Source organism: Triturus cristatus, chromosome 8 (genome assembly GCF_964204655.1).
Source record: "Triturus cristatus chromosome 8, aTriCri1.1, whole genome shotgun sequence".
NCBI classification, from domain to species: domain Eukaryota; kingdom Metazoa; phylum Chordata; class Amphibia; order Caudata; family Salamandridae; genus Triturus; species Triturus cristatus.
In genome coordinates, this window is record NC_140591.1 from 1521065054 (window position 1) to 1521085564 (window position 20511).

A 20511-nucleotide genomic window follows, 5' to 3' on the forward strand; every position below is an offset into this window, starting at 1 on the left:
AAGGAAGGGGAGTGGTTTTAATTTGAAGGGGCATATGGAAGGGCGTGCCCTTAATCTCTACTGCCTTCAAGCGAAGAGAAGGAGGTTGCCGTATCGCTGGGAGGAGTCAGGCATCGAGAAGGGAAAAGAACAGCAAGACGCGAGGAGAGACGCAGATGTCTGGCTAAGAGGAGCGAAGACAGAGCAGACCACAGCAGCAGCTCTATGTCTTGGAGGAACGGCAATGAGAAGGCTGCATCACGTGCTGCAACAGAAATGTCGCCGCAGTGAAGGTGCAAGCAACGACGGTACTGGAAAAATGAAAAGAAAAGCTCACGCTCAAAGGCAACAAAAACAGTAGCAATTCAGTGAAATGTCAGACAAATTGAGTTACATAAAAGCTAAAAATGCGAAACACATGAAATACCACAATAAATATTCAAAATATGTACTTATCTTGAATGCGAGCAGCAAGAAAAGAGGAATGAAAAGTTTCCTAGTTAGCATGAAAGAAACTTTCAGTTCTATTAAGGACCTGGAGACGAGAATTATGCATTACTTTCTTCACCTTTATTAAATAGCACATTCAAGGGTAAAAGTAAAAACAGCACCAACAATACTACAACTCCCATGAACCACAGGGAGTAACCATGGCAACTAGCCACCAATCCAGTAACAGTCCGTAAGTCTATATAAAACACTTCACGCCGTAGTCCTTCCTCTTCTTCACTGAAGGAAGTTAAGCACGCTGAACCTCATTCCGTCTTTGAATCTGAATTTAAGAGGATAGGGAAATCGTTAGTACTTTACCACATAGCCATATTGACCACTAATAATGACATGTCAATCCATAATCTCATTAGATTACCATAAGGAGAATGCAATACATAAAGAATGCAATTAGTGTGAAACAATTTAGGGTCAACATAGTACCTATTGTGAAACATCTTACAACCTATATATGCCTATCGGGTTGAGAAACAAACTCTGAACAACAATAGAGAACAACAGTCTTTTTCGGAGTAGAAACCAATATTTCTCTGTTAATCACAGAATCAATTTCTCTGAGTCAAAGACCAATGTTAGGAACTTTCCATAATTCCCCTACTCAGGGTGGGATAGCATAGAGAAAGCATGCTAGGGGGGATAATCCTCGCCTCCGCGTCCTTAATAGAATTGAAACTTTCCTTCATGCTAACTAGGACATTTTTCATTCTATGTCAGGACCGGAGGCGAGGATTATGCATGTTTAAAGTTTACTCACCACCAGTGCGGATGTGTCGTAGATTAGTTTAAAATACAACCTTTTGAAAGTAGAGTCTGAAGACCAATCTGCTGCATTCATTATATCTTCCAGTCTGCCCCCTACCTGGACAGCTTTGGAAGCCATAGGCCCCCTGGTGGAATGAGCCCCAAAATCAGTGGTATCAATGTTGGCCTCTGCCATGGCCCATCTCACGCATTTGGCAATAGTTGGAGAGAACACAGCCTTGAAAAGCTTTTTTATGGCAATCAACAGTTGTTGTTCTCCTGGGGTTCGAACCTCCATTGTCATATCCTCGTATGCCTTCAGGCACCTGACCACACACAGTTTGGGGGTATCTGGAAAAGCTAGATAAGATACCGACCTGGTACTTGTCTTCGTTCTCCTGAAAATGTTAAAGGTGACCCCCTCGGGGCTAAAAATCCTAGCTCACAGATCTTGAGCCCGTACGTCTGAAGCGCTCTTACAAGAAAAGAGACAGAGCAACATTGCCAGCTTCACTGATATTTCCTTCCTAGAAAGGTATTCATTGTCTTGCCATGATGCCAACAGACACAGGACCAGATTGACGTCTCACAGACCCGTGTATCAGGGCTCAGGGGGGTGGAACATCATGATGCCCTTGAGCAGTTTACTTACCCAGGGATGTTCACCCACCAGAACCCATCTCCTCCAAGCCGATCTGTACCTCTTGTTAGTCCCTGGGGCTCATGCCTGTTGGATGAGGAGTTCAGTTCCCATCGAAAGTCTGATGTCTTGCCAGCCTCGCCTAAAATCCTTCATGCCATGAGATGAAGGTGGCCTTGGACAACCAGAGGATGTGGATAGCCATGGGATCCATCAGGATCTTGGCAAATGATGGTAGACATACCAAAGCGGCCCATGCAAGCTCCAGAAGAGAAGGGAACCATGCTTGTGAGCGCCAGAGCGAATTGATCAACACTGGGAAGGCCCGTTGATGCCTCACTTGAGCTGCCACTCGCTGGATAAAAAGGAAGGGAGGGAAGGCGTAGGCTTGATCCATTGGCCAGTGCTGTAGGAAGGCATCCACCGCCTCTGCCTCCGGATCCGGTCTCCAGCTAACATAGTGCAGAAGTTGTATGTTCCATCTGGAGGCAAAAAGGTCCATCTGGCAAGGACCCCAGTGGGTCATTAGAGCCTGAAATACCCCCGGGCAGAGTCTCTAATTGCTGGTTTCCCTGAGGTACCTGGAGTTCCAGTCTGCCACTGAATCCAGCACTCCTGGGAGGTATTCCGCCATCACTGAAATCTGTCATTGTAGGCAGCAGTGCTAGACGTCCTTGGCTAGTTCCGCCAGAGCATGTGATTAGGTACCACCCAGTTGGTTGATATATTGTACCGCTGTCGTGTTGTCCATCCTCAGGAGTACACAGCACGATACCCTGTCCTTCGTAAGGGTTTGAATAGAAAACGAGCCTGCCAGTAGCTCGAGACAATTGATGTGGGGGGTAATTCACGCTCTGCTGTGGGACCATGTCTGACTTTTGTTGGTTGATGGTGAACCCCAGACTGTGGAGTAGATTTATGGTGATATTCAAGTGGATGATCAGCTGAGCTCGAGACTGATACATCAACAGAATGTCGTCCAGGTAAATGATCAGCCTGATGCCCATGGTCCTTAGGTGTTCCACCACTGGTTTGAGGAGTTTGGTAAAGAACCATGGAGCTGATGACAGACCGAATGGGAGGGTCTGGAATTCGAAGACCTGCTCCCTCTACTCTAATTGGAGGAACCTGCAGTGCAGGGGAAAAATGGGAACCGACAGGTTCTTTGAGGTCGAGACCCGCCAACCAGTGGTCCTGTAGAAGAAGGTCCCTGAGGAGGTAGATCCCCTCCATCTTAAAGTGGCGGTACATCAGCCACTAGTTGAATGACCTGAGGTTGTTGACGGGCCGAAAGCCCTTGTCCTTCTTTTCCACTAAGAACAGATTGCTTAAGAATCCCCTGGGGTATAGCTCTGAAAGGTATATTGCCCCCTTGGTCAGAAGTTCTTGAACCTCCAGGTCTATGAGAGAATCTTCCTGTGAGGAGAAAACCAATGGACGGGGTTTGACCGATTGAACTGGAGTTCTGTAGAACTCTATGTGGTACCCCTTGACCGTCACCAGCACCCCAGGGTCTGAGGTGATCTCTGCCTACTTGCGAAAAAAACAAGGTTATTCTCCCCCCCAACCGAAGGGGTGGTAACAGATTGGTGCTTACAACTTTACCCGCCGGAGTTGTTGTGGGCCCTTTGCGGCCTCCGTTGTTCTTTCCTTTCCCGGCCCAGGAGGGGTAGAAGGTTTATTGACGGCCGTTCTGCCATCCATTATTTCGTCTTGCCTGGGCTCTGTTAGGGCCTTGATAGGATTGGCGGCCAGGGGAGCGACCCCTGCATCTTCCGGCCCTGCCAAAAACCTTCCCAGGTAAGATCTTTTTCATCGACTCCTGGGCTTTGTCAAGAGCTGAGAACGTCGAGACAAACTTCCCAAGCTCCTTGACCAAGGGGTCGCTCGAGAGGGAGCCTTGGGCTACGGGACCTGCCTCAGATGATGAGAGTTCCCTCAACTTTAGGTCTATTTTTAGGAGGAGAGAACAACAACCTTCAGCTGAGAGGGCTCAGTTGGTGTTGCCCAGCAGACATACCACCCTCTGTGTCCACCCCGCTACATCGTCTGTGGGAAGGGGTTGACCTGACTCTTGACGTCACAGCGAGTTCAATGTCTTAGTTAGCAGACCCATTACGTCCAGGAGCTTGTCCTGGCATACTCTCCAGGATCTATCAATCCCCTTCTTGGGGTCCCTCATGTACTTACTGAAGAAGGTACACAGCTTGGTATCTATCTTAGGGGTAGCTGTGACCTTGTAGTCCAGGCACGGTCAAGGGCATTCCGACCTGAGGCGAGCTCTCACCTATTTACTGAGAGTGTGTCTAATTTTGTTGGCCACGTACTCAGCCACCTTCCTGGCTAAATATACCCTCTGGGTCAATCATGTCGGAAGGTGCACCCTCCTCCTTACCAGGGTCTGAACTATAAGACTGTGGGTGACAAAACCTACCCGAGTCCTGCATCTCGTCAGAGAAGCCCTCTTCCTCATCAAATTCACCCTCCCCCCTGTCAGGGAACCCCTCTTTGGGGTCGAAATCTGTGGCGACCTCGTCGCTGGTAGCACTGGGTATGCCTTCCTCCCTGTAGGGTGCATCTCTAAGTGTTCGCGCACTCTTGTGAAAGACTTAAATCAGCCTGCTGAAGCCCTCAAGGTGCCCCGCGTCACGCTTATTTGCCTTCTCGTGAGTGAACCGGGTTCACCCTACTAGGCCCAGCCCCCCCGTACCCCAGGATCCCTGTGCCCTTGAGGACCTGGGCAGACAGTTTATCCACGCTTTCCTGCAGGGGGGCCAGCGCCTGGGCAATGGCCTTAGAAAGGAGCTTGTCCACCCCTGCAGGAATGCGCTGTTGGTGGTACCGTTCCTCCTCTGAGGAAAAAGAGGGCGCATAATCGTGGTCCCGCTGGGACTGCATTGTTAAGGAGGGTAAGAGTACCAGAAAATAGATACAAATACGATCCAATAAAGTTAAGGGAGACAGCCCCCTTGCCAGTGCTCTCAATATCAAGTCACCACCTGCCAGTGAAAAGGGAAGCCGGAGAAACAGCAATACGTGAGGCAAAATCAGCAAAAAGGGCTTCGCTGTGTCAATCGAGGGTTGGGAGGGAGGTCCGGGCACGAGCGGGAGGCAGCTCTACTCCCTCAGCGCAAACGCGACCACCGGAGTACTCCTAGCAGCTCTGCGGTGAGAAGAGATGTGTTGGAGGTGCGAAACAGCGCCAGCTAGCGTACCCGCGCGGTACCAAAAACGGAACACGCTCGGGCAGAAAAGCCTCCAGCGCGGAGAAGTGAAGCGGAGGAACCGCTGACTAAAGTGCGCTCGCAGAGCGGTACAAATCCCACAATCACCATAACCCATCAAGCAAATCCCAAATTATCCCAGGAAAGGAGTGAAGGGACTTAACTGACAGGGCAGCAGTGAAGAAAGAGGAAGGCCTACTACACCGGCTTTACTATATGGACTAGCGAAATGCAATGTGATCAGACTGTTGGTGACCATAGTTACTCCTAATGTTCATGGTAGTTGTAGTTCAGTGATATGTTGTTTTTTTACTTTATCTTTAAACGTGCTGTTAATAAAAAGTGAGGAAAGAAATGTATAATCCTCCCCTCTGGTCCTGACATAGAATTGCTGTTCTCAGTCAGGATAATTATTGGGCTTTATTGGTGTTTCAATCGTGAGATCATCTTTGTAGTTTTTACTCAGATGTTTCTGGGAAATGTAGTTATTTTTTGCTATTGAATAAACACCAAGAAAAGACTGCATAATATGAGCCTCCAGTCTTGTACTAAAATTTTGTTTCGCTTGTATTTCAGCCTGCTGTCTAGCAAACCGTAGGATTAGAAAGCTAATAGCATCATGGCGCACAGTAACTGCACATACTAAGATGTCAGTTGGTGCTCTAGATTTTCGTTAAAACTCAGCCGCTAGACGTTCAACAGAAGTTAAACATTTGCGAACATTCGGGACAAGAATTTTCAATTCTATTAATGACAACGGAGGCGAGGATTATGCTTCTCATTTCTTTGCTTTAGTAGAATAGCAGCCAATAAAAAAACATCTTTATTATTCCAAAACTACAAATCCCATGAATCTCATGTACCACAGTACCATAGAGACTATCACTATATAGAGTCTAGCTGAGGCAAACACCTCCTATTTCTTAGCGTGACTGTTAGCTGTTAAGTCCAATACTTTAAACAAAACTACTCCGTCGTGAACTGAGATCGCGAACAACTGTCAGTGTAAACCAAACATCCGAGAACCAACAGGCGAACTTCGGCTCTGAAGAACGAATTCCTGACGTCCAATGCAGACGAACGAGCTTTACATCGTGTAGGGGAAAAACCATTCTCAACGATATCCTGAATCGAAGGCACTTCTCACTTGTCACTGGAATCTGAAACAAAGATAAAGTTCCGTAATAACGGTAATCCCCAAATCATGTTCCAACCTCAAATGTTACCATAAAAAGGGTGGGGGGGGGGAGGGGGGGAGAGAAAAAAGGAAGCCAATAGAATGCAGTCAAAATGCCATAGTAAATTGATTTACATATACAGTCATGTAACCACATAAGTTCTGGATGGGCTAATCCTCGCCTCCGGTGTCCTTAATAGAATTGAAAATTCTTGTCACGAATGTTCGCAAATTTTTAATTCTATGTCAGGACCGGAGGCTCCGATTATGTTTGTTTAAAGCTTAGCCACCACCACTGATGCAACACCTACTATAGGTTTGTAATAGAACGATTTAAAAGTAGATTAATTTGACCAATCCGCAGTATTCATGATGTCGGATAGGCTTACACCTAAGGAAAAAGACTTAGACGTCATTGCGCCACGAACAGAATGAGCACCGAACTGAGACACATCAATGCCTGCTTCATTCATGAGCCAACGCACCCACCTCGCCAAAGTAGCTGAAGACACTGGGCAAAAGGGTTTCTGCAATGCAATAAACAGTTGACCTTGCATGTCAGAACGGAAATTAGCTGTACTCACCTCGTACGCTTTGACACATTGTACCACACATAGATTTGGATTATCCGGGAAAGCCGGGTAAGACACTGAAGTGGAATTGCTTTTGGTACGTCTGGAAATAGTAAAAGTCACCCTTTCTGGGGAAAACCGACGACCTGCGAGATCCAAAGCTCGAATATCAGAAACTCTCTTGCAAGAGACCAGACATAATAACATCGCCAGTTTGGCTGAAAGCTGTGTCCGTGACAGGTGGTCGTTAGGTGGCCAAGAATCCAAAAAGCGAAGCACCACCGTAACATCCCACTAAAAGGAGTACTTTGGACACGGAGGCCTGACCATCCGAATGCCCCTAAGTAATTTACACACCAGAGAGTGTTCTCCCACCGGCTTGCCTTCTAATGGGGCATGCCCAGCCGAAATAGCAGACCTGAAATTGTTTACTGTCCTATACGCAAAACCCGATGATGTCAAAGAAGCCAGGAAATTCATGACCATGGAGACATTATCAGTAGTGGGATCGATGTCCCGCTGAACACACCAGCTACACCACTTGTTCCATGCTGATGAACACCGCTTATGGGTATTATCTGACCATGCTTGCTTGATAAAAGCGGAAGTGTCTGTCGAAAGACCTGGGACCTGCCACCTGTCCCTGAAACTCGCCACGCTACCAGATGTAGCTGACCTGCGACCACTAATGGATGAGGGGCCTTGAGAGGGTCCAGCAACAGGTTCCACCTCTGGGGAAGGAGAATTGGTACAGCACAAGACATTTCCAGGGCTATCGGGAACCAAGCTTGGGCTCTCCACAATGGTGTAACCAACACCATCTCCGTCTGTTGGCGTCTGGCCTGAGCCAGGACCTTGGATATCATGACAAATGGCGGGAAGGCATAACAAAGGACTGGTGGCCAGGTCTGAAGACACGCATCCGAGGCCAGAGCCTCCGGATCCTGGCGCCAGCTGTAAAAATCCGGAAGTTGCTTGTTCAGCCGTGACGCGAACAAGTCCAACTGGAAAGGTCCCCATAAGAGGTTCAGCATTCGGAAGACTCTAGGGTGTAATCGCCAATCGCTGTAGTCCCGTAGGGAATGCCAATCGGCCACTTCGTTCTTCAGCCCGAGAGGTACTCCGCCACTACTGACAGATTGTACAGAAGGCAATAATGCCAAAAATCCTTGGCAATTTCCGCCAGGATGCGAGATCGTGTACCCCCAAGTTTGTTCACGTACCGGACCGCCGATATATTGTCCATTCTTAGAAGAATGCAACAATTCATCTTCTGCGGGGAGAGGCTGCGAATTGCGAACGATCCCGCCAACAACTCTAGGCAATTGATATACAGGGAAAGCTCCTCCGGAGACCAACGTCCCCCCCTCGAGATTGGACCGCAGCAGGCTCCACAGCCCCAGCTACTGGCGTCCGATTCGATCACTACCTCCGGTTTGGACCCGAAAATGGCTCTGCCATTCCACGACTCCATGTGGTCGAGCCACCACAACATTTCCAACCTCGCTTCCTCTGAAAGAGGAACCTGTTCAGCATAGCTGAGGCCTTTGCGGAGATGTTGAATCTTTAGGCGCTGGAGAGCTCGGTAGTGAAGAGGGTCTGGAAAGATGGCCTGAATCGAGGAGGCCAACAAGCCCACTATCTGGGCTATGGATCTCAAGGACACAGTCTGCTTGCTCACTATCGATCTCAATTCTTTCTTGATCGTTCTGATCTTGATCGCGGACAGCAGGAGTTGGCAGCTGCGAGAGTCCACTTGAAAGCCCAGAAACTCTATAGCCTGCGTGGGCACCAGAATGGACTACTGAGAGTTCACAATGAAACCCAGGGTTTGAAGCAGGTGAATGGACCATTCCAGATGCGTCGTTACTAAACGCGGACATTGCGCCATGATAATGACGTCGTCCAGATAAACGATCAGCCTCACCCCGCGCGAGCGCAATGACTCCATCACTGGCCGAAGGAGTTTCGTGAAGCACCATGGTGCTGACGAAAGTCCGAAGGGAAGAACCGCGTACTCGTAATAGACGCCCTGCCAGAGAAACTGAAGAAAACGGGATGAGGGGCGTAAATGGGCACAGACAAGTAGGCGTCCTTCAGGTCCAGCCGGACCCTCCAATCGCCTTCCTGCAACAGGTCGCGCAGTAGGTGGACGCCTTCCATTTTGAAATGGCGGTAAACGATCCAGCCATTGAATTCTTTGAGGTTCAGAACCAACCTGGACCCGCCCCCTTTCTTCTCGACAAGGAACACATTGCTGAGAAAACCTTGAGGATGGAATTGAGACTCGACAATTGCCCCCTTCTGTAAGAGGGATTGTATTTCGTCCGAGATAAAACTCTGATCGAGATGGGAAAAATGGATGGGAGGGGGAGGGGCACGCTGAATGGGGGTGTTGTACATTTCCAATTTGTTTCCCTGTACCGTTTCCAGGATCCAGGGATCCTGCGAGAGCGTTTGCCAAGCTTGCAGGAAATACTGAATGCGACCCCCTAACTTCACCTCTGAACAAAGGATAAGTCTCACCTGCTGATCCGGAATCTTGGTGGTTTTCCTGGTTGCCACCGAATCTGCCTCTGCGGAAGCGGTTCCGCGCTCGCCTGGAGGGGTAGAAATTAGAGTTTCCAGAAGAGTTATCCTGATAGCCTCCTCTGGGGTGCTGCTGACCACGCGGGGCGCCTTGGGAATGACCTTGGCCGAACGACCGCCCTCGATTTCGTCCGGCCCTGGCGAAAACCGGTCGGAAGGCCTGTCGTAGCGATTCCTGTGCCTTATCCAGGCCACTGAAAGTAGCCACGAATTTGGTGAGTTCTTTCAGAAAGGGTTGCCCGAAAAGGAGACCCTGGGCTACTGAACCTGCTTCCGAGGAAGATAACTCTGCCAGTTTAGGGTCTAGCTTCAGGAGGATAGACCTCCTCCGTTCGCTAGACATAGCGCAGTTGGCATTGCCCAACAGGCATACAGCACGCTGCGCCCAACCAATGAGGTCGTCGGGATCCACTGGAGACCCGGACTCCTTTGCCTGGAGACCCATCTCGAGGATTTTGGCCAAAGGCCCTGAAAGATCCAGAAGTTTATCTTTGCATGACCGCCAGGCGCGGTCAATGCCCTTCTTCGGGTCCTTAGAGTATTTTTTGAGATAGGTCAGCATGGTCGGGTCCACTTCTGGGATCTCCGCCATGCGAGCTGACAGGACAGGTCTCGGGCACTCAGACTTAAGGCGCGCCCTGACGTCCTTGTCGAAAGGGCGTTGGACATTCGACTGGAGATAGTCTGCCACTTCTTGCAAGGGCATCCATGCTGTAGAATTGGGATGAATGATATCCGTGGGGTCGAAGGTCAGATGTTTAGGTGGTGGAGTGGGCTCCACATGATGCTCCTTCCTAGTCTTTTTAGCAGGTTGAGCGAATTCCTCCTGATCGGACTCGCCGTCAGCCAAGGAATCCCCCTTGCCTTCGTGGGAAGACTCAATTTGCGCCAAATAAGCGTGGTCATTCGCTAGGGCCCTGGATAGCCGAGAAAAATCTTCTGAGTGAGGATTAATATTTTTCTTACTCGTTGGCTTGGGGCGGGTATTGCGGCTGGGAGCCAACCCTGCTACAGCGCGTAATTATTAAGATGCCGCTTAAGGGGTGCAATCGCCCTCAAAAGCGCTGAGCTTACTGAATGCTGCACTCCAGCATCAAGGGCCTCAACGAGGTCTTGCTCAAACGAACCCGAAGGCTCTGAATCAAAATACTCTTCCTCGTATGAATAATCAGCCATGGTGTAAGCAGGAGCTGTCACCTTTAGAGCACAACGATGGTGCTTAGGCAGGAGCAAATAAGGGGGAGAGGAACAACCCCAGGCAGGCCATGCAATCAAGCCTCAAAAAACGATGTTAAATAGTGGAGGGAGGGCCTGCCAACCTCTCTAGGCAGAGCCTATGCAATTATTATTCAGCCCTCAGCCAAAAACAAGCGTCGGGCGTCAATGGGGCAAAAATACGGGCTTTTTATTTTGAATAATGAGCGTTTCCCGCTCTGAAACGAAAACTCTGATGAAATTCAGTCGGAAAATGGCCGCCGCGCATGCGCAGTAACGGCCGCCCGTGAAAGCAGAAAGAGGACACGTGCGAGCACAGACGCGCCGTCCTCAAGCCCCCATACACTCCCGCTCCACACTGACAAGGCTACGGGCGCCGAGCGCCCGGCCGGGGAGGCCGAAGCGCTCCCAAGGTTGCTGCACACGCAGACGACTCGCCGGTAAGCAGACAGCGCGAAGCCCTACCGCAAAGGAGCGCCAGTGATTAAACGCTAAATTGAAGCAATGCGAGCGAACGCTAGCAAGCAGGCAAACCGCTTTGCCAACGAGGCTCCAGCGCAACATAAACGAAATATATAGACATAAAAAGGCAATCAACGTAAGCAGTGCCCCCAAGACCCATACACCACAGTCATAACAAAAGTAGTAAGGGAGAGGCACTTAACTGGCTGCAGAGCAGCAAAGAAAGAGGAGGCGTTTGCCTCAGCTAGACTCTATATAGTGATAGTCTCTATGGTACTGTGGTACATAAGATTCATGGGATTTGTAGTTTTGGAATAAAAAAGATGTATTTTTATTGGCTGCTATTCTAATAAAGCAAAGAAATGAGAAGCATAATCGGAGCCTCCGGTCCTCACATAGAATTCAAAGACAAACGAGTATGTCAGGTAATTTATACTTAGTCTGTTTTCTATGTCCATGTTTCTCCCACTCCTAGTCCCTCGTCTCTGCCCATGGCGGTCTCTGGCTGTCATGCCGGGGCGGCCGGTGGTGCGGGTGCTCCGCCTGGGGCTGCAGAGCTATGAGCAGGGCCTGCGGGCGCAGCAGAGCTGTGTGCAGCGGCACCGGGAGCATGAGGACGCGGTGGACACCCTGCTCCTATGCCAGCACCCGCCCGTGTACACTGTGGGGCTCCGACAGGCTCCCTATCCGCCTTCAGAGGAGGAGCGGCTGCGCTCCCTGGGCGCCGCCTTCCACCGCACAGACCGCGGCGGCCTGATCACCTTCCACGGGCCCGGGCAGCTGGTGTGCTACCCGGTGCTGGACCTGCGGCGCTTCCGCCGGAGCGGGGGTCTCCGCTGGTACGTGTCCCAGCTGGAGGGCGTCATCATTGACCTCTGCCGCCGAATGGGCCTCGAGGCGCAGCGCTCCCCGCACACCGGCGTCTGGGTGCGGGACAAGAAGGTCTGCGCCATCGGTGAGAGAAGCTGCGGCGGGCACATTGCTGGAAATGCTTGTGGGGGAATTTTTATTTGGAAAATAAAATTAGGAAGCATTGTAACAGAAAGTAGCCTTTAAACATCATGATGGACAGAGCCGTAAATGTATATTTGCATACAAAATGTGTTTGATACGACTCCTAGACCGTTAATGGAAATCACAGCGAGAGCACAATTCTAATACCTATAGAGACTTGTTGGGATATAGATAAAATATTATGCACTTAAATAGTCTACGTTTAATGTCAGGTTGTGGAAAAAACAAACCCCCACTGTTCCAAAAGTGGCTTGTGGCAGCAGTTTTAGTGGAATATAATTTAGTAAAGTACTGAACTGTTAGTGTTTTTCGACGAGCAAGGGCCCGCACTATTCTTGGAAGCGCTATGTGCCCCTCTGAGAAGAATGAGCATAATTCTGCCCCCATGACAACTTTGTTGGCAGACTTGCCATCATTCTGTAACCAAAAGGACGTGGTATTTTTCAGTTTTCAAATTCAATAATTAGCATACTGGTGACATCAAATACAATTACATCAAGTACCCCTGGTTCCTCAAGGATGCCGCAAAATATTACACAACATGGAATATGATTGAGATCAGAAGAAAAGTAAACGTGGCTTCTGATGTAGATGACATGACATAACGTGTGGCGTAGTATGCGAGTTACAAATAATGTGTGGTGTAGTAGGCGAGTTAGGAACTTGAACCAGAATATGCATGTTTTAATCCTGGCTTCATGCAACCAAATGGTGTGATCTTGGACGATCACGTTTAACATTTTTAATATACTCCCTTGCTTCAGTTTTTGCATAGATTAGAAGTATTGCAATCGGGTTCGATACATGCTTGTATTAAGTGCCAAATCTCCGTCTACTCACTTAAATGTCGTACAGAGGGTAGTACAGGGCTTGGAAACTAGGAGTCTGAAGTGTTGTAATCTCGATTCTACTACTTGACCAAATTGTTTGATCCTGGGTAAATTGCGTTCTCCATATGATTTTGTTACCTTATTTGCCATTATGTGAGAAGTATAAAATAGGATTAGCACAGGTAAGGAGCTCCTACAGTGCAGACTCTCAGTGAGGGTTCTTCTTTCTTGCTTCATTTTAATGTCTAAATTGGGGCTATTTGACTGGTACAGGTAGGCGGCCACCTGCTTGTTCAGAACGTCTGCACAGCAAGTTTTACGATGTCCTCTAGTAACATTTCTAAAGCTAAACCGGTTACTAAAGAAAGCAGCGTTGTGAAGGACATTTTTTGTTTTGCTGCTTTTCCTAGCTTATTACTAGCCACTGACATGTTCCACTGCACAGCCATTGTTCAGAGTCAGGGCTAGGAAATCCCCCAGCAGCTTAACCCTTTTGGGTTAACCACTTTATCTCACAACCCCCTGATAGATGAACTTTCATGTGCAGATTAATTTTCCTTGGAGCTTTGCAAGTCCCTCAGCCTGTGTACCTATCCTGATGACCAGAACAGGGCATGTGGCATCCTGAACTGGCTTGGTGCGGAGCAGACACCTTAATTGACACAGCCCCACAGAAATCGACATAGTTGGCCACCCCTGTGAACTAGTAAAATCCACAGCCCCCACACAACATTACGATTACTTTGGTAACGTAAACTCTGGTATTGGGTTGGTTTGGTAAGTATGTGTTGTAACAATAACCAAAAGTGCACAGTCTGTGAATAAAAGTAGTCAGCAAAGTTTTAGGGAGAGCCAAGCCCAGGGTTCTGGCTTGGCCCTTAGAGGGTAGTCCAGTGCAGAGCCATTGAAAATATATTACATGTAAATTACATTTGTCACATAAAAACGTGCTAAACACTCTTAGGTTTTTATTGTTTTTTTTTGGCATGATTTTCACTTTACTATATTTGTTTCTCATTTTATTGAGATTCATGTATTAAATAACCCTGGGCGGACAGCTACGCTTGCGAAGTGTGCGTAGTTTGTGCTACTTCGTGCTACGAAAATTGCACGTAGCACAGTGCAAAACCGCGTAGCGTAGTTGGCATTTTTTGCTCGCTCACGGCCCTCAACGTCAAGTTGGCGACCGCGAGCGAGCAAAATGACATCCCGGCAAGCCTTTTTCCCCGTTCGCAATCAGCAACATCAAGTTGGTGATCGCGAGCGTGGAAAATAAACCTCCCGGTGAGATTCTCAACGCGGGGAGGTCAGGTTTCTCATTGCGAGTGGTCGCGTATGCTCGTGACCGCTCGCGATGAGAAACTACCAGTCTGCGTTGAGAAAGCTGCCGCTCGAGTAAAAATCTACTCGAGTGGCAGAAAACGACAGCTCTCACTGTGCAATATGCCGTTTTCAATCATTGCACAGTGCGGACAAGCATCCGGCGCTGCGCAATCATCGCGAACAGCGCACTACACAGTTCGCGTAGTGCTACGTATATCTCATGTAGTGCGAAGTACACTTCGCGTAGCGCTACTGCGCGGACTACGCCCAGGGTTAGTAGTAAAAGGAATACTTAGAAACCTTCAAGGTTAAATCTTAAATAAGTGAAGTTTTGGTACAGCCCACGCCCTGTCTGAATTACTTAAGTGCGGTCATATTTGCTGCTGTAGTATAACTCTGTGTATAAATGTCTAGGAGAACGTATTTTGGTCTCGTGGGGAAGCTGGGATTTGAGCCCAGGTTTATACATTGTACAATGCAGCCTCTAGCCTGTGCCTCCGACTGCAGTTTAACACCAAGAACAGTGCTCTGTGTCGGATTCTTTCAGGAGCTACATTATTAGCACGCTTGGCATAATAAATAAAGGGGATTATGAAAACACATACATAACTGGTAAATCAGTCTGAAACTGTAAAACAATTCCTTGTACAAAAGACAATTTAGTGTTTAATGGGACGAAATGAAATGAATATAGGTTCCATATACATGCAATCCAGCCAAGTACATGGATTAAAATTCCTCTGAGATGTTTTCCATTGCGCAAGCTGTAAAGAAAGAGAAGGCACTTGCTTCTTTATGCCGTCAGTACTGGCTTCCCCTCATTTAACAACTCGTTTTAGGGACGGTTACAACACTCCATTGAAGACAATTAAAAAGTTTAGCAAAATAATCAACCTATCCCGCACTTTAACCGTGACATGTGCAAAGGCTCCACTGTAGGCATATTTTCACTTGGATGGCCCGTTAAGCTCTAATGTAAGTGTAAACAATTATAGTAAAAAACACCTGTAAATAATATGTACACCTAGCATAGTGAAAGCCGCAGTACTGAAATGCCGAGCTCCACATGTTGCCCGTGGTAACCTCGAGCCTTGCTTGGCTTGGCCACTTTTATCTATGACGAGGTCCTTCCTACAAACCTCCACCGTCTGCTGCCCTTTATGTGGTGAGATTTCCTGTTGAATCTTATCACAACCCTATATGGAGGTGTTGCACTTAACTGACTGCAAGACAAGCAATGGGACCCTAACATTACCAAGTTTTGAATATGGCGCAGTGAAAGGTTTCAGCGAAGTCTGTAATTACATTTTTCCACTTTAACTCTGTATGTGGCAGAAATAAAGCATTCAATCTGCGGCAATAGCAGTCTAGTCTTTGTTCAGCCTGCAAAAGCCCAGTGAAAATCTGAAAAAGTTGCAGAATGGCATTGGACAACCTTAATAAATAAGAATAATCTTGGTCCTTGTTTTTCAATACTTACATCTTACTAACCATCCTTGACAAATTCAATTTATCTCAGTAATGTGCCAATGATTGCAAAAAGCATTTGTGCATGTCTGTGTTTGCATGGGTTAGCTCATAAAATGCAGACCAGTTAGGTGAAATGATAACACTGGGGGTGTGGGGGATGAGGTAATTATATGGTCAGGGTGTTTCACTGTTCTCTTCTAGAGCGGTGGTCCGTGTATTTCACCCCACTCAGCTCATCGCCACCAGCTCTGACATCTGCTTTCCATGTATGCCCCCTCCCCCGCCCATTGATACTTTTTTAGTGCAGTCTCCTTGATTTCAGAGAAGTTATGACTGAACACTGTTTAACGGTTCAGGCATTAAAACTACAGAGCTCCCTGCTCCTTGAAAGCATGCATTCTATAAGGAAAGGCTGAAAGCCGTGCTCTTCTTACGATTTACTGATCCTCCATTAACAAGGTAGAGACATCCCCAATGGGCACAGTACTGACCTTTTCCTATAGAATACATGTTTTGATGAGCAGGGAGCTGTTTGCTGAACCAGTACTCCGCCCTACCTACTTCTCTGAAATCAAAGAGGGTGGATGAAAAAAGTATTAGGGGGTCATCCTTAAAAGAAGATGTCAGAGCTTGAGGTAACGGGCTGAGTGAAGATGCCATCCCGAGCTGTGGTGGGACAGGGCCTGAAAACGCACTCCTCTTTTCGTGAATCCTGTGGGACAATACCATCAGGCGGGATAGGGGCCCATGGGACACAGCGAGGGCGTTTAGAAGGGCCACATGGAGTTGCAGAGTAGGCCAGACCTGCAACACTTCTTGTGGTCTCGGAAGTGGAACCGCAGTTGGCTGCGCGATCATCTCCCCTGATGTGGGCACTTATTGAAGTATGCTAGGCTTTTCTGGATGTAACGTGATTACTTAACTGTAAGGCTTGTCCTTTCAGCTTCTGTAACATTTACAGTTGACCCTCAGGGCGCACACTAGATATGCTGTTTACTAGCCTGTTTTATCTTCTGTAATCAGCAAATACTTTCAAAAGAGGAAAATGGGCACCAGATGGTGCTTCAACCTGCCCTCTTGAGTCCAGAGAAGTGAAATGGACAGTAGTGTGCAACTAGTTGGCGCTCAACTGTCGTTGGTAATTAGTTGAGGGGCTTTAAGTTCTCTGGAGACCTGCACTCGGGTCACACAGAAGACTTCAACAGGCAAAACCCCAGTCTGTTTCACCAGTTTATGTCCATGAAATACGGCAATAATCTATTAATCCGTGGCATACCCTTTTCTCTTTGGGGTGAGTGGAAGCTTCTGCAATCCCCACTCCAGTGCAGCAGAGTGCAGTGTACACACCATGGCACTGGTTACAACCGGTCGGCCGTAAAATGTCCCCCGAATCCAGAATGCACAGACTGCAGCCCATGCTGGATGCCCATGTGTACCTTCCCAGTTGGTGGCTATCGGCGGGGCCATAGCCCTAGTGTGTACAGATGGCGCCTAAGCTTTAATGACCCAGGACGTGAAAACAGAAGTCTGACTAGGACTCAGCGGCTGAAATCGGGCTTTATGTAATTCAGACAGGCACATGTTTATTTTGATATTTTTCAACTGTGGGTCAATGCTATTGTTCTATTAGCCTTAGTATAGTGCCTTTCTGTAACCTGTGTGGCTTCCTGTAGCATTGTTGTGTGCCTGCCTTTTTGTTAATTTCCATGTCTATGCTGTGAGCATAAGGGCTGATGTATGCTATTCTCTTTCAGGCATTCACTGTGGGAGATACATAACTTCGCATGGACTGGCTCTGAACTGCAATACCGACTTGGCGTGGTTTGAGCACATCATTCCTTGTGGGATTGTAGGCAAAGGAGTCACCTCTCTGAGCCACGAGCTCCGGCGGGAGGTCACAGTAGAGGAGGCCACCGTCCCCTTCTTGGAAGCCTTTCAAGAACAGTTAAACTGCACTTTGTCTGTCTCAGAAGATAGTAATCCTTGAATCACTTTACCTTGTTCAGAAATTGCAAGTTGTATCTGGGATATCTCAGGAAAGACCTTCTGTGATTGAAGAAAATGAACTGAAAATGGCCCCAAATCGTCTGATTGTATTTGATATTTCAAATGATGGTTTAAATTACGTATTTTTCAGAGCAGTTTTGTGAAGTCTATCTCCGCATTACTGACTGGAGACACGTGAAACACATTGTAACATAAATGTCATTTCTCTATCCACTGTATCAGTGCAGCTCCGAAGTAATGCACATGAGTGCTCCTTGAAATACTGGTTACACTTCATAGTAACTGAATGCTCATAGCTAGTACCAAATGGAGACACAATGCCACTAAACGGTGCTAAATAAAGTGAGTTATTTTGGTTCAGCCATTTGGATGTCTGTGTTTGTGCTTTTTCGATGTATTTACTTATGTTTTTTTAAAGTGAAGTGCTTGCTCCGAATCCCTGGTTTACATTTCATCTTGTACATCTATGATAATTGTTCACCTGCACTTACAAACTACAATTTAACTTTAAATCGTTGCATGAGAGATTCAAGGATCACTTATTAGGTAATTCATCCTTAGAATTTGCAGTCTAACTTTTCTATATACCTTGCAGTGTACTCTGATGTGCAGTCTATGGTATACATCAATAACTGAAGAAATATTGGAAGCACTTTAGCTTTGGATTTTGTACATTCTTTCAATTACAGTGATCATTAGTAATAAAGTCGGGGTTTTGGCCAGAAGCTCAGCATTTAATAACCCGAGAGGTAATGTGTATAACGTTGGAAGGCATCGCCCATGGTAGCTGTTTGCTTCCTGACACTAGCTGTAGCCTTTGTTAAGAGTGATCATAGAAGCAAGCTGGGGACTGAAGGGCGGTGCTGGACATTTGGAGGCCGCCAATGAAATGGAGGTACAGCGCACCAGTTAGTGAATTTAGTAGTCTAGACCTATATCAGATCAGTAAATGTGAGTTAACATTAGACAGCACGGGATAAACAGCAAAGTGTAGTAATATGAGTGTGCGTGGAGGGGTGTACATGACATGGAAAAGTAGCAAAGATGGCAAGGCAGTAGAGAAGATTAAAAGTTAGCTGAATTGTTTTTTTTTGTTGTTGTTATTTTTAAAACTCGTTCTGCGGCTCATCAAAACAAGGAGATCCAGAGAAAGACTGCTGTGAGAGGGATGGAGGTTCCAGGTTCTCCGCGTGGCACATAATTCCGCAATTCACAATCTTCATCTTTGCAATTTCGTTTGTTCCAGAAGAGGGATATTGAAAGTAATTACATTGAAAATTGTAAATCAAATTTCAAATCCTATGTGTGTTAAGTAGTAGCCAGTGAAACGCTGACAAGAGTAGGGTAGGGATGGGATTTCTTGGGCCTGTGGCAAATGAGGCAATCCACATCCAGGATCATTGTGAAAAGGTCAAGTGAGCCTGTCGCATCTATTGATGTGCCGGAGCACCAACGATTGATCAGCAATGTTGAAGTCCGGGTGGCCGCAAGATCAGGTTTGGGTAGTTAGGTGTATTTGATATGGGGGCTTTGAGAGAAATGAAAAAATGGGGCACAATAATGCATTTTAAAGACCCTAGTGTTTTTCAGAACATGCTATTGGGACACAGATCTGTCAGAAATGACCTTCGTTGTGCCTTGTGAAGCATGTTGTCACTGGTGGCCCCATATGCCGTGAGTGCCATCTTATGTCAGAAGTTACATATAATATACCAGTGCCAGCATTTTGTTATTGATATTCACATATACAATGGATGACACTCATAAAAAAATAACCTAATATGAGGACCAGCATTAAGTCATGTTTGACTCACTCCTATATACAATATTTACCCTCCCCATTCCAAGCACTACCTCCAGTGTGCCAGCACTAGCTTTTTGCACAGTGGCCCCACATTTCAAGAATTGCCTCCAGTATTCCAGCACCAGCATTTTGTTTCATGGGTGCCCAATATGCCAAGAATTATTTCTAGCGTGCCATTGTTTTGCCACAGGTGTCCGATATGTCAGGAATTACCACCAATATGCCAGTGGTGTAGTTTTAAAATGTGTGTCCCTTATCCCAAGTATTACCTCTGGTATGTCAGTGCCATCATTTTGTCGAATGTAGTTATGCTAGGAATTACATCCAGTATGCTAATGTAATCGTTTTTTCCATTGGCTTCTTTGTAAGCCACCTTCAGGATGCCATGGGCATTGGCAGACAGACTTGCAAGCACTTCAGGTTCTCACTCACTGATCACTTTACTCACTTATTGTCATATTCAGACTCGCTTTTATGTTCACATTCACTCACTAACCCCCATTCTCACTATCCCCACTCCTTCGTTGTCACTTGCGGTCACACTCCTTTGCACTCGCCCTAATTTGTTGTCACTGAATCTCATTCACACTCGCACTTGCACTCACTCTCATTCAGGCCTTTACTAATTTTATATCAGTTTCTTGAACTCATTCTTACTGTGACTCAGTCTCACATGCACTCACTCTTACACTTGCTCACTCATTCTCACTCACTCTGGCACACTCATAGTCGCAGTCCCTCTCTGTCATGCACTTGTGCACTCCCATGTACACACAAATACAGACGCATTTCTACACATACACAAGCTTTCTCTTAGACGCCATCAGCGACATGCACACACCTAAAACCTTTTTTTACTTAGCTCACTGCCTGCCAGGTCCTTTTTGAGCTAATGGTGGACTATTTACTCTCGAGGCAGCTACACAGCTCCTTCCTCCCTCAAGCAGCAGTAGA

The 20511-nt window shown here is 47.2% G+C and overlaps 1 protein-coding gene and 1 long non-coding RNA gene across 2 annotated transcripts; one reads left to right on the top strand and one right to left on the bottom strand.

Moving 5' to 3' along the window:
- Positions 1 to 527: 527 nt before the first annotated feature.
- On the bottom strand, positions 528 to 11633 carry LOC146806042 (uncharacterized). The gene is made up of 2 exons (XR_014967978.1): positions 11546 to 11633; positions 528 to 751 (listed from the first exon to the last, which is right to left on the bottom strand). It is a non-coding gene; the product is annotated as an uncharacterized LOC146806042 (long non-coding RNA).
- On the top strand, positions 11575 to 18113 carry LIPT2 (lipoyl(octanoyl) transferase 2). Its single transcript, XM_085623363.1, has 2 exons — positions 11575 to 12064; positions 17501 to 18113. Exons 1-2 carry the CDS (start codon positions 11620 to 11622, stop codon positions 17731 to 17733), a joined length of 678 nt encoding a protein of 225 aa, XP_085479489.1. The 5' UTR covers positions 11575 to 11619; the 3' UTR covers positions 17734 to 18113.
- Positions 18114 to 20511: the final 2398 nt, after the last annotated feature.